Below are 14,833 nucleotides of genomic sequence, written 5' to 3' on the forward strand. Positions count from 1 at the left end.
GCGTTTTGTGACATGACTTTGGTGATGCAGAGCAGGGGCTGCAGGCCCCTGGCCTGGGCCTCGGTTGTCTTGGAGAGCCAGGATGCCGCAGAGCCAGGTGAATAGCTTGAATGTGGCTTATTCGGGTTCAAGGATAACTTGCCCCTGAAGATTCCTGGATTAGCTGAGTGGCAGACATAGGATTGTTAAGATGACCCGTTCAAACCAGGGACCCTTGAGGAGTCAAGTAAGGAGTCCCCGTGGACAGCGTGGGAGGGCGTGTCATTGCTTGGGCAAGTGACTGAAAGCCGTTGGGCCAGCGGGGCGAGAGGCCCTAAAAGGTAGAGCCAACAGAGGACTTGGGACCTCCTGAGAAGGTCCTGGAGGAGCAAGAACACAGTCCCCTTGGTGCTTCTTCCAAGGCACCAAGGAAGGGTGGCCTATTTATCTGCGCCTCTAGAGTTACTAGGAAGCCGGGGTAAGGTTCCCTGAAGGTCACTGCCATGTCCTTTGATGATCAATAGGACACTGTTTCCTTGTGCGTTTCTGCCTCTTCCTTTCCTTCACAACCGTTTTCTGTGGATTTATGTTTTCGTTTGTTTAGGAATTTGTTCCAGTGGAGGCCATAAAGGTTAGAGCGGCGTTCATCCTTCAGGCCTGGCCTGGCCTGTGAGGAAGTCCTGTCGGGTGACCACAGATCAGAGAACCGAAGGTCCTCTCTCACCTTCGTCTGTGAACCTATCATCCATCTACCTACCTACCAACCTTTGTATCTACCTACCTACCTACCCACCTACCTATCTGCCCACCTACCTACCTACCTACCTATCTACCCACTTACGTATCTACCTACCTACATACCTACCTACCTACTTACCTATCTACCTACCTATCCACCTATCTACCTTTCTGCCTATACATCTACCTACCTACATACATACCTACCTACCTATATACCTATCTACCTACCTACCCACCTATCTACCTACCTATCTGCCTACCCACCTACCTACCTACCTACATACATACATACCTACCTATATACTTATCTACCTACCTACCCACCTATCTACTTACCTATCTGCCTACCCACCTACCTACCTACCTACCTATCTATTCATCCATCCCGTGTGCTTGTATGTTATATGAATGTGTACATGCACGGAATATATGTTATGTATGTGGTCTTGTGTATTTACATATTTGTGCTCTGTGTGGGGGTGTATACACTTGTGCCTCAGTATCTGTGGGGGATTGGCTCCAGGACCCCACACTGATATCAAAGTCCTCAGCGCTCCAGCCTCTTACAGAAAATGGCTTCGTATTTGGATACACACGTAGCCCTCCTGTGTGGCTGAGTCGTCCCCAGACCAGTTATGATGCCCACTCAACACCAGCACTCTGTAAACAGTTGTTACTCTGTGCTGCTTTTCCTGGGGCCCTTCCCACCTCCATCCTCCCCCAGGTGATCGCCGTTCTGCCTTCCGTCGCCGCGCCTCAGTTGGCCTGCTCTTGAGCTGCGTAGGCGTCATCCAGTGCAGCTCCTCTGTGTCCCGCTCGCTCCCCTCTCTCTTAGTCTGTGAGATTCACCCACGCCATTGCATTTTGCCTGGAGCAGAAGTTGCGTCTCTGTTTCCCTCTGTCTTACTTTTTGGAGGTGCTGGGGACGGAACTCCAGATCCTCACTCATGGGAGACGAGCACGCTACCACTGAGCTACACCCCCAGCCCAGGAGTTCAGTGCTTATTATTGCTGTGTAGCATTTCATGGTAGTAAGATAGCAAGATTTGTTTACTTCTTCTGCTGTTGGATGACATTTATGTGTCTTTCAATGTTTGGCTTTTATGAAAAAGTTTCTGTGAACATTCTTGGTGTCTTTTGGTAGAAATGCTTGTTTCTCTTGAGCTGGTCTACCTGTATCTGTTTTTCATTTCTTGGATACACTAGTCATCATTTCACTTTGGTAGATGTCATATGTATTGGTGCACCGTGGGAGTTATAGGAACTGGGCTACTATTGGAATACATATAAATGAATGGGTTCAATTTCCATGTTATGAAAAATAATTTTTAATAAAGCATAGCATTTAGTCTTCATAGTACTGTAGTTTGTATAGATGTTCCTGCCTGCAAAACTCATATATTAGTAATGATTCTCTTTCATTTGCAAATCACAGAGACCCAGCTCTAACTTAATTAAAAAAAAAAAAAGAATTAAATGGTTCAGGTATCCACTGGTCATCTGCCTTCAGGTGTGGCTAGATCCAGGTGCTTTAACAATCTCATCAGCACTTGATCATTCATTCTATCTCTTGGCTCTGTTCTTTCCTTGTTGGCAATCTTAGGAAAACCTGCATTGGTGATCACTGGCAGCTCCAGACATAATCTTTCTAATTCCCAACCCCAAGGAAATAGAGAACTCTCTTCCTACAGTTCTGATAAATCTCCCAGATTTGAAGCTCTCTGGCTCTGATCCAGTCACTGTGGCCAGGAAGAAAATAATTCCTATTGGGTCCTGGGCCTACAGGGACTGGGGGTGGGGTACTCAAGGAAGCATGTTACCCCAAAAGAGAACAAACGGATGCTGGGCCGGAACAAAATAAAGAAAAACAGACTTCAGCTAAGCAGAGACTTGTGGAAACAAGTTGCAAACTAACTCTCTGAAACCACAGGCGACGGCAGAAAGTTAATATTGTCTTTAGCTTTGCTTACTCAAAGTCAAGCCCTGTCATTTACATAGAGAGAAACTCAGTAAAGTTGGCAGAGCTTCAAGACTGTTCTACTTCCTTCTTTCAAAAGCACCACCATAATCTAATCATGCTGTCTCGAAACTGGAAGATGTTTGCCTTTTTAATTTCCTTTACTTTCTGTTCTTCCCATATTGGGTTAGCCAACAAATCTCTGACTCTTTGTTCAAATATTCCCCCTACTTATTTTCTTTTCTGTGCCCACTGACGAGCACCCCAGCAGCTTCAGGTTGAAGTCCTTTCTTAAAATAAGAGCACCCGTCTCCCAAACTGGTCCATGTCCTGAAGGGCCGAATCCAGTGATGAACCCATTCTTGAGTCAAATTCTGTGGCCATGGGGTTGGCCAGGCCAGGGTCATGTGACGGAAGGATATGGAAATGGATAACACCAAGACGGGGTGACCTGGGAGGAGGGAGGAAGGAAGAGGGCTAAACATTGATCCTTCTCTAGTCGATCCTTCCCCAGGGACAAGACAATCCCTGGAAAAGACGCACACATCAATCCTAAAAGTGTCAGTCCCTGGATAAACATTGATCCTTTACCATAGAGTGACATCCGGTAGAAAAAGATAAGTACTGAGACCTTCCATCCTTGCCCAGTAAAAAACAGGGTCTTACAACCTGTTTCCTGAGTGCCTAAACTGACACTTTCTGTCCAAGTCTCCAATGGTTAAGTCGCCCATCAGCATAACCTATAAAAACCCAGACCCCTTATGTAACCCGGGGCCATTTTCTACCCAGAAAGAGAGCCCCTCCAATGCTTGACTGACTCCACAGCTAAATAAACGGCATTGCTGAGCCGAGAGGTCTGCTCTCCTGTGTCCTTCATTTGTGCTTACGGTGACTGTCCCTGAGTGGGTCAGGAATGCCATCAGCCCTTCCTGTATCACTGGGACCAAGAGGGGGAGAAGGGAAGATGTCCACAGGAAAATCGGGGTATTAGTGGAAAAGAGGGGGAAGTAGGTAAATATGTAGAAAATATAGACATTCCGGAAATTCACCTCATGACTGCCTGGGAGGTATGCTGGGTCTGCAGTGAGAGCTCATGGAACTAGTGAGTCACGTCTGCGAGCTGGAAGGGTCACAGCTGTCGGCTCCTTACCCAAGTCCTCTGTGCCCATGAGCTTTTCTTCCCTTGTGGATCCAACTAATGTCACGTTAACCTCTAGAAACAGGATTGCAAGCGAAAAAGCCCCCAAAGTTCAGGTGCTTTCTAACCCTTAGATTCATTGCCCGCCTCCACCCCAACCGAGGGAATGCGTTAGGAGGTCACTTCCGTGGCGTGTGTCAGACGCACACACAAAAGAGCAGTTTAAACAAGGTATAGAAGTTTATCCTCTCTCCTGTCAGAGCCTGAGCTGATGGACGGCCCTGCCCCAGGAAGTCACAGGTGACCCAGGCCCTCTCCACGCATGGTGCTGCTGTCCCTGCAGCAGGTGCTGCCTTGTGTGCATCCCCAAGATGGCGCACATTTCCACATCCAGTCCACGGGAAGTGGGGAGACCTAGACAGGGAGGGAGGACCCCTTCCCTCTCACAGCATGAACTGGAAATTGCATAAGTCACTTTTGCTCACATCCCACTGACCCCTGTCATGTCCACAGCTGGGTGCAAGGGAGCCTGGGAAACCTGGTCTTTATTCTGGGTGGCAGTGACGCAGCTGTGGGGGAAGAGATGCTGGAAGATAACCAGCAATCTTTGCAAAGGATCAAGGGGGAAAAATCTGACTTCCTCCTTTTTTGATTTTTTCAGGTTTGAAAAAGATCCCCAAGTGACTGCAGACACAGGAACGTTTTAACAGTCAGAGGTGAAGAGTCTGTGCCAGCATGTCCGCCTACTACAGGGGCAGCAGCCCCGGGGGCAATGCGGGGTACCCTGACTATTCAGGGTCTCCGAACCGTTCTCAAGGGTATTTGAAAACTCAGGATTATCCAGATTTCTCAGGTCCTCAGACCAATCCAGGCTATCCCAGCAAGAGGAGCAATCCATTCTCTGCAGGCTCCAGAACAAATCCGGACCATCACGGATCTCTGCCAGAGCCTGATTATATTGAATCTCAGAGCAATCCATACCATCCAGGCTTATCCAGAGAGCCAGATTACCCTGGATCTCAGCAACATCCTGATTTTGCAAGCCCCAGAAGTAGTGGAATGTCTGCAGTCTCCAGGATAAATCCAGGTTATTTGGGATCCCTGGCAGAACCAGACTACCCAGGAGCACAGGACTGCTCTAACCATCCTGGCCCCAGAGCCAATGCCAGCCATCCAGGTTCCAGGAGGAATCTAGAATATGCCAGTTCCAGCATCAATTCATATATAGATGCTCTGGGAGAGCCTGATTATCCAGGTGCTGAGAATAAAACTAGCTCTGCATACATTTGGGGGGAACCGGACTATCCCAATGCTGAGGACTATCGGAATGCTCCAAAGTTTTGGGGGGAACCTGATTACCCAGGTGACAAGAATGGTCCTGGTTATGGCTCTTCTGAGACCCAGGAAATGATCAGGTAAATTCAGGTATATTGCTTCATTGGTGGGGCCAACTGCTAGATCAACAAGTCAATGGAACTTCATTGATGTTCTTTGATTAAGGACAGGTATGACAGTTTCTATGACCTGAAGTTGTGAAACTGTCAGACCTACCTGTCGGCTCCCCTGGGCCTTTGACTGTCAACCTGAGGCTCAAAGTCCTTACCTGAACTTGATCTTTCATCACCTCTTGCCTGGATCACCTCTTTACTGTTCACCTCTTCCTTGTCCAGTCCCTGCAAGCCAGTTAGTCATTTACACCTCTATCATGGTTCTTGTTGTTGTTTTTGGTACCAGGATTGAACCCAGGGGTGCTTAACCATTGAGCCACATCCCCAGCCCTTTTAAAAATATTTTATTGAGAGACAGGGTCTTGCTGAGTTAGATAGGGACTCACTAAGTTGCTGAGGCTGGCTTTGAACTTGCAATCCTCCTGCCTCAGCCTCCTGAGCCGCTGGGATTACAGATGTGTGCCACCGTGCCTGGTTGTTGTTTTGGTTTTGAGATTGTGTCTTGCTGAATTGCCAGGCTGGCCTCCAGTCTGCCCTTCTTCCACGTCAGCCGCTCAAGTATCTGGGATTATGGGCACGTGCCACCATACCCAGATCTCTTTAAGGCCATTTTAGAACACCAAATCTAATTTTTCCTGGTTCCAATGCTGTAGATTTAAATGTTCTTTAAAGGATTTTAAATTTCTGTCAAGTTTTGGTTGATGGCAAATTTTTCCAGGTGCAGTTCTGGCACTGATAACCATGTATTTGGGCGATTTGGTTCTGCCAAACCAAATTCTCCCTGGATGAGGTTTTTCAATGTTCATTTTAGCAACAATGAACATCAAACAACAAACTTTAGACAGTGTTTAAAAATCTATAACAAATGGTATCATGTGAAAATGTGTTTGACTTTTATTTATTTCTTGGGGTGCAGGGGATGGAACCCCGGGCCTCATACAGGTGGGGCCCGTGCTCTGCCACCAAGCTGCACTCTCAGTCCCCGTGTGAAATTTTAACTGAAACAAAATTTTATATGAACTTTTTCTGCCAGTGATATTTATGAAGTCAATAAAAGCAATGGTTATATTTGTCTCTAGGAAAAAGGGAGACAGGGTTTGGGCGTGCAGAGTCAAAATGGCTTTAGGGCATAAACAGTAGGATTAACTTGCCAGGGTCAAACTGTCCCATGGTCTTATCTCCTGCTGTCTGAGTCATCATTCTAAAATATACCTTTGACTCCTTGCTTCTCTGATTTGCATATTCCTTGGGTCCCTGTGGGGTCAAAGGGACCTGGAGGACAAAGGCCACCCTGCTTACTTAGAGAACCTTATGAATGAGAATACACTGAACCCACAAAGGACACCAGTCAGGATCAGCCTGATCCCTCCTCAGTCTCTCCTGTCCTCTTCCTCTCAACCCTGCACTTCAGGTCTCTGGTCCTTGACCTTGACTGATCTGTAGAATTATTATATTACCTGGAGAACTTTAAAAATAATAACGATGCCCGAGCCCAACCTTCAGAACTTCTGATTTAATTGTCTGGGAAATGACATACGAAAAACTCAACCATCTTTGCCCCAGGTTAATTGATTTTTATAGCCTTCCCTTTATATATGCAATACTTTCTGGCCTTGTGCCTTTATCTCTGCTGTTTCTTTTTCTTGCAGTGCCCTCCCTGATGTCAGATATGAATTTATTTTTCCGATCTCTTCTCAGATATCTCTTTTCCATAAGGATTTCCCCCTAAAGTTCCCAGCCAGAATTCCCCTCTCCTTCTGAACTCCTTGGTCCTGCCTTCTGATACTCACTGATCTCTGCTTATATTACAATTACTCATATCTGTCTCTAAGAAGCTGTGCCAGGTTGTGTTGGGAGCCTCTTGGGGACAAACACCCCAGGTCCTTATCTTTGTGCCCTCACTGCCCAGCCCATGCCTAACACATGGTTGGCTTTCAGTCAGCATTTGTGGGCTGGATAGATGGGTGAGTGGGTGGGTGGATGGATGGATGGATGGATGGATAGGTGGGTGGGTGGGTGGATGGATGGATGGATGGATGGATGGATGGATGGATGGATGGATAGGTGGGTGGGTGGGTGGGTGGGTGGATGGATGGATGGATAAGTGGGTGGGTAGATGGATGGATGGATGGATAGGTGGGTGGGTGGGTGGGTGGATGGATGGATGGATGGATGGATGGATGGATGGATGGATGGATGGATAGGTGGGTGGGTGGGTGGATGGATGGATGGATGGATGGATGGATGGATGGATAGGTGGGTGGGTGGATGGATGGATGGATGGATGGATGGATGGATGGATGGATGGATAGGTGGGTGGGTGGGTGGGTGGATGGATGGATGGATGGATGGATGGATGGATGGATGGATGGATGGATAGGTGGGTGGGTGGGTGGGTGGATGGATGGATGGATGGATGCATGGATGGATGGATGGATGGATGGATGGATGGATAGGTGGGTGGGTGGGTGGGTGGGTGGATGGATGGATGGATAAGTGGGTGGGTAGATGGATGGATGGATGGATAGGTGGGTAGATGTATGTATGTATGTATGTATGGATGGATGGATGGATGGATGGATAGGTGGATGGATGGACAGGTGGATGGATGGATGGATGGATGAATGGATAGATAGGTGTATGTATGAATGTATGTGTGTATGGATGGATGGATGGATGGATGGATAAGTGGGTGGGTAGATGGATGGATGGATGGATAGGTGGGTAGATGTATGTATGTATGTATGGATGGATGGATGGATGGATGGATTGATGGATAGGTGGATGGATGGATAGGTGGATGGATGGATGGATGGATGAATGGATAGATAGGTGTATGTATGAATGTATGTATGGATGCATAGGTGGGTAGATGGATAGATAGATGGATGAATGGATGGATGAATGAATAGGTGGGTGTATGTATGTATGTATGTATGGATGGATGGATAGATAGGTGGGTGGGTGGGTAGATGGATAGATGGATGGATAGGTGGGCAGATGGATGAATGAAAGGACAAACGGACAGATAGATGTCCTCACCACACTACTGGATGGATGGTGGCCCATCGTTTTGAGGTTTCATGGTGCTCAGTGAAACATCTTCAACCCAGCACTCATTCCATTGCAGGAGTAATGGTCCCTTGGACATCCTTAGGAGAGAGAGTGAAGATTACCCGGGAAGCATTGAAATGACCTCCATGGAGGTGGCAGGTCCGCGTGAACCGTGTCTGCCAGGTGCTTCTGGAGCTGGCTATGGTAAGCCTGTGTTAAGAGGAGGATCACACCCTGGAAGGGACATAAAATCCAGGGGGCTTAGGACACCACCATTAAGCAGTCATAGCAATAGAAGAATTGGCTTGTCCCTCCAGCCTCAAACGCTCTCCTTAGATACAAACAAGAGTTGGGAACTGTCTAGGGAAGCCATGTGTCATCAGTTATCAAAGAAGCCCAGGAAGGCGTGCGAAAAATGGGAGCTGCACACCTGCGCCTACCTCAGGTGGCTGAAGTCCAGTCTGCCTCTTGCGATTAGGCAGGAAACAGGCTCGGCGTGGCGAGATCCTGAGCGTTTTCTGAAAAAAAAAAAAAATTTTTTTTGTGAAAAACCTTCTATAATTCTCCATTTTCTGTTGCTATAAAAATACCTGATGCTGGGTCCTTTATAAATTTATTTGCTTGTTTATTTTTGTAGTCCGAGGAATTTAACCCAAGGGTGCTCTACTCCTAGCCCTAACTGATTTATTTACTTATTTTCATTTTGAGACAGGGTCCCACTATGTTGTCCAGGCTGACCTTGAATTTGTGATCCTCCTGCCTCAGTCTCCCAGGTTGCTGGGATGACAGGCATACACCACTGTGCCTGGCCTAAAAAAAGAGATTTATTTAGCTTATAGTTTTGGAGGCTGAAAAATTCACATTTGTACCTTCCAGATGGAAAAAGGAACTGTTGGCTTCTTTGGGCGAAGCTGATTCATTACATGAGAGGGAAAAACCCAGGCAGTGTTACAGGAATCTGGAGCCTGTGGGGACCAAAGGGGAGGAGGGTTCATTCTAGAACAGCACCAGCTGGAGGTGCAGAGGGACACCTGACCAGCCTCGAGGGCTGGGAAGTCTTTGAAAAGGCCGAGAGGAGGGTCAGGATGTACCTCCAAGCACGGATGCTTGCTGGCTTATGACAGGGCCATGTCCTGAGAAACCATCATGAATGGAAGAGGCTGAGTACACCTAACCCAGGAACACTCAGCTCACGGCCAGCAAGCCGCAGAGGGCTGTCTCCCCTTGCCATCCAGGGGCTGGCGGGAGCTGTGGCTTGCTGCCCCTGCCCAGCATCTGGGATCACGCACTGTATTCCAGCCTGGAAAGTTTCAAAATTCTTGCTTCTTTTTCTTCTCCTTCTCCGTCCTGTTCTCCCTCCTCTTCTTCTCCTCTTCCTCCTTCCTCCTCCTCTTCTTCTGCTTCTTCTGCTTCTTCTCCTTCTCCTTCCTCCTCCTCCTCCTCCTTTGTGCTGGGGATGGAACCCAGTGCCTTACACATGACTAGAAAAACACTCTACCGCTGAGCTACATCCCAGCCCTCAAAATTCAAAATTTCACAATACCATTTCTACTGTCCTTTCCCACCATCACAAAGTCCCCATAAGTCACATAAGACAAATGATAAGCCAGAGACCCTCTGTCCTAATGAAAAGCACTGACTGGTACACATTTGCATGGGAAATATCCAGCTGGGAGCCCAAACACCAGTTGTTCAGCGCAGGAACATTCTAGATCTTCAAGCCAAGCATTCTCAATAGAGGGCAAAAGTAATCCCAAGCAGAGAGGAGGGAGGATTTATTCTTGAAAAGCCAGGAAAAGAAAAGAAAAGAAAAGCCCTCACTCTTTTTATGCATAAAGCACAGGTTCAGGTAGGACCCAGGCTATCTGTGGTATTGCATTTCTCTGGGGAGAGCAACGAGGAAAGTGTCTATAAAGACATCGTGAGAAAAGATCACACCCACTGCAAGCAGAACAAGTCCCGCTGAGCGGGCGGGAGGCCTTCTCTGCCCTGAGGTCCGCTGCGCACCTTTTTTTCCCTGGCTCACACTGCCACTGTCCAGAGCCTGCCACCGTGCCTGGATGGATGGGAGTCACCCAACCACTAAATCCACAGAGCCAAGATTGGAAGCCAGGCTCTCTGGCTCAAAGCCTGGCCCCTTATCTGCCCTGCATTGCAGATGGGTGGAATCAGGGTACATGCAGATTTCTAGCTGTACAGAACACTGGGAACTAAAATCTTTTTTTAAAAAAGCCATCAAGTGTGGCTTCCTTCTCTGGACTTCTTTGTAGGACTGAAGTATTAGCCCTTGAAAATCACCCACACATTCTTCTTCTTCATTGTCTTCTTTTTTTTTCCAGTCCTGGTAATTGAACCCAGGGCTACTTAACCACTGAGCCACAACTCCAGCCCTTTTTATTTTTTATTCTGAGACAGGGTCTCACTAAGTTGTTTAGGGCCTTGCTGAGGCTGGCTTTCAACTTGTCATCCTCCTGCCTCAGCCTCCTGAGCCATTGGGATTACAGGCATGCGCCTCCAGCCCACACCCCCATTCTGACAAACTATTGGTTTCTTAAGAAGAACTAATATTGCCAGGTGCAAGCACCTATAACCCCAGCAACTCAGGAGGTTGGGGCGGGAGGATCACAAGTTCAAGGTCAACCTGGGCCACTTAACAAGACCCTGTCTCAAAATAAAAAATAAAAAGGGCTGGGGATGTGGCTCAGTGGTAGAGCAATATCCAGTACTACCAAAGAAGAAAAAGAGGAGGAGAAGAAGAAGCCGCTATATTTCCATATTTGTCTGTGTCTCTTCTAAGGTTCTAGATGGTTTTCCTAGTGTCATAGGGCCTGGCACATAGTAGATGCATAAGAAATGCTAACTGAATTAATAGAAACAACTATATGAATTGTATTAGTCAGCACTCACCACAGTAATGCTATGTAACAAACAACCCCCCAAACTAACCTCTTACAATAAACATGCAATACACTTATTTCTCACCCACATCTGCAGGGGGGGCTGGGTTTGGGCTGCACTGGGTTGAGTTTGGCTGTTCTTGGCTCCAGGTCTTATGTCTGGTTAGGTCTAGTGTCCTTCTTCTTGGACTAGTGACCCACCTGGGGCATTATCTTCCCATGGTATAAGTTGGAAGTGCTTAAAGCAGCAAGCAGAAAGTCACAATGATTTTATAGCCTTGACTCAGAACTGCCATGTCACATCTGCTGTTAGATTCATAAAAGAATGTCGTGTCACTAAGCCCAACATCAATGGAGGTGGCTCAGGTGGGCTGAGGCATAATATTTACTGAGCAGCAATTAATTGACTACAATATTTATTTATTTATTTATTTATTTATTTATTTATTTTTGGGTGCTGGGGATCAAACCCAGGGCCTTGTGCTGTAAGGCAAGCACTCTACCAACTGAGCTATCTCCCCAGCCCCTACAATATTTAATACATAAGAAGAGTTTATCATGTTCCAGGATTAGTTAATCACTTTGCATGTATTCACTGATTCAGTTCCACTGACTATCCCATGGGAAAGTTATATTAGAGATTAAGATGTTGAAGCTCAGAGATGTTAAGTAACATGCCCGTAATGAACAGCTAGTAAGTAACAGAACTGGGAATCATCCCCAAACAAGAATTTCCAGAACCTCCCACAATGTATTTTTACACACTCTGCCCATCAAAATGTTTTCTGTTTTCTCTATTGAGGAGTTTACCTTGAATGTTCATCATGGATTGAAAATAAGTATTGAAATGTAGCACCATCATGTAGATACTGAGAGTGGACTCTGTCCCTAAGGACATCACCCCACATTTCATCCATTTGTGCATTGTCACGAAGCACTACACCTAGAAGGAACCTTTGCTTTCACCTACGTGAGTATCTCTCCTGAGTTGTATGTAACTCATTACTGAGTTGCAAAATGAATTCTTTTTTTTTTTTTGCAGTACTGGGGATTGAACCCAGGGCCTTGTGCATGCAAGGCAAACACTCTACCAACAGCTATCTTCCCAGCACAAAATGAATTTTTAAGTGAAGTTGAATTAAAAAAAAAAAATAGAACAAAATTAGAAATTGACATAGAAGAGTATGGTTTTGTGAACTTCTTTTTCAGTTATGTAAGTGTGGGTCTGTCCTGGGTCCCAATGTGATGACTATTTTTATCCATGGCTTGTCGTTCAGTGCAAACCATCCATCCAGGCTGATCATGCTTAATCATATCATTTATGTGGTTTTGTCCTATTTGCCACCTGAGTTCTTTTTCTTTATTTTTTATTATTTTTTATTTGTCCTGTTTAGTTACACACGACATCAGAATGCATTTCGATTCACCGTACACAAATGGAGCACAGCTTTTCATTTCTCTGGTTGCACATGATGTAGAGTCACACCATTCGTGTGGTCATTCATGTACGTAGGGTAATAATGTCCATCTCATTCCACCATATTTCCCACCCCCTACGCCCTCCCCTCTGTCCAATCTAAAGCTCTCCATTCTTCCCTTGCCTCTCTGCCATATGGATCAGCATCCACATATCAGAAAAAACATTTGGCCTTTGGTTTTTTGGTATTGACTTATTTCGCTTAGTATGATATTCTCCAACTCCATTCATTTACCTGCAAATGCCATAATTTCATTCTTCTTTAAGGCTGAGTAATATTCCATTGTGTATATATACCATAGTTTCTTTATCCATTCATCTATTGAAGGGCATCTAGGTTGGTTCCACAGTTTAGTTATTGTGAATTGAGCTGCTATAAACATTGACGTGGCTGCATCACTGTAGCATGCTGATTTTAAGTCCTTTGGGTATAAACCAAGGAGTGGGATAGCTGGGTCAAGTGGTGGTTCCATTCCCAGTTTTCTGAGGAATCTCCCACACTGCTTTCCAGAGTGGCTGCACCCATCTGCAGTCCCACCAGCCATGCGTGAGTGTGCCTTTTCCCCACATCCATTAAAACTACTCTAAGATTTCATCTCGCTCCACCTGAGTTCTTAGCCATGGTCTGTAGGCACCTCACAGACAAGGCCTCAGTGTTAGTGACCATTACCAGCCAGGGCTAGCACGCCATCACCACTTTGTGCTCAGGACCATCTGGTGGGCTGGGAATGATTTTCAGTGTCTCTCTCTTCTTCCTTCCAGTGAACCCTGCTTACGTGGGTGAACGTGGGCCTGTCTGTGCTTATGGAAACCTACCATTGTCTGAATGTGATTGGCACAAGTCACCTGAAGGTAAGACTGAATGGACCATGACTGGAAAATCAACCCTGGGGAAGAAAACTGCTCAAGGCAACTCAGATATCCACCATTGGCCATTTCCTCTGCTGTAGGAGTGGAGGCAGCGTTGGCTTAATCATCATAATGGATCTCTCTCTCTCTCTCTCTCTCTCTCTCCCTCCCTCTCTCCCTCCCTCTCTCTTTCTCTCTGTACTGTGCATTGGCTGAAATCAGGGCCTTGCATATGCTAAGCATGGGCTCTGCCCTGAGCAACACCCCAGCCCTTGGCGGTCTCTTTTAGATTGTGGTTTTTCCTCTTCTGGGCATGGAGCTGGCTTCGTTAGGAGTCTTCTGGTTGTGACAGAAACCCAAATCAAACGGGAATTAGCCCAGAGGGCATTTATGGCTCACAAGGTGGGTGGGAAGGGCATGGGAGTCACCTGAAGAACTGGAAGTGATTCTTCCCAGCCCCTCATGCTGAAATACACATAAGGTATTTCAGAGACGTTCGTTGGATTAATGTGTTGAGTGAGTTACAGAAACCAGGGCCTCCGGATCTGCAGCCAGGGCTTGGCTCCACCTGGACTTGCTCATTTTTCGCCCAGTTATCATCTCAGCTTGACCCAACTTCTCTATAAGCTTGCTTCTCATCTCCACCAGCGTCAGGCCGTCGGGTCCACACAGACACCCCCAGCTCAGCGACCTCATGAGAAGGCCTTTCTTCCCCCCACATCTGCTCTTTGGTACTAAGGAAAGACTCTAACCAGCCGATGTGGACCACAAATACCCAGGCCAGTCATTTGTATCCTAGGAGATGAGACTGGGTCACCTGTCCATCCTGTCTCTATTGTCTGCATGGATGGGAACGAGAAGCATGGATCAAACATTTTTTTCTGAATAATCATCCATTTATGTGATGTTGGAGTTGGAATCAGACTAGTGAAAGCTGAGGATCACTGTGTGGGGTCGTGAAGATCTTACTGGAGGCAAAGATCAAGAAACCCAGAGGATGCCACTGAGGAGAGGGGCTGGCGCCAAAACATTGTCTGCAAATTTTAAGAAATAAACTAATGGGATCTTTTCCATAATATTGTAAATCGAGAGACTCCATGACTTAAAATTCTCTCTCGACTTTCAGCCCCATAGCCTATGGATAATCTGAAATTCATCCTTCCAGAACCTTCTCAAGGGAGCATGGATCATTTACAAGGATTAAGTGTTGCTACCTGGGAGGGAAACCCATGCGTATATAAATGATGACCACGTTCTGATTGGGTTCTCACTGGAGCAGAGAATGGCTTTAAC

The 14,833-nt window shown here is 46.6% G+C and overlaps 1 protein-coding gene across 3 annotated transcripts in view; it reads left to right on the forward strand.

Moving 5' to 3' along the window:
* Window positions 1-14,833, forward strand: part of TMC5 (transmembrane channel like 5) — a 73,458-nt gene that overhangs the window by 22,942 nt on the left and 35,683 nt on the right. For all 3 annotated transcript variants that reach the window (XM_079120401.1, XM_079120402.1, XM_079120403.1), the window contains exons 2-4: window positions 4,477-5,230; window positions 8,394-8,521; window positions 13,454-13,543. In XM_079120401.1, coding sequence (XP_078976527.1) covers window positions 4,551-5,230; window positions 8,394-8,521; window positions 13,454-13,543 — 898 coding nt within the window. In that variant the 5' untranslated portion in view covers window positions 4,477-4,550. The remainder of the gene's footprint in view (window positions 1-4,476; window positions 5,231-8,393; window positions 8,522-13,453; window positions 13,544-14,833) is intronic.

The sequence above is a fragment of the Sciurus vulgaris genome, assembly GCF_902686455.1.
Source record: "Sciurus vulgaris genome assembly, chromosome: 18".
NCBI classification, from domain to species: domain Eukaryota; kingdom Metazoa; phylum Chordata; class Mammalia; order Rodentia; family Sciuridae; genus Sciurus; species Sciurus vulgaris.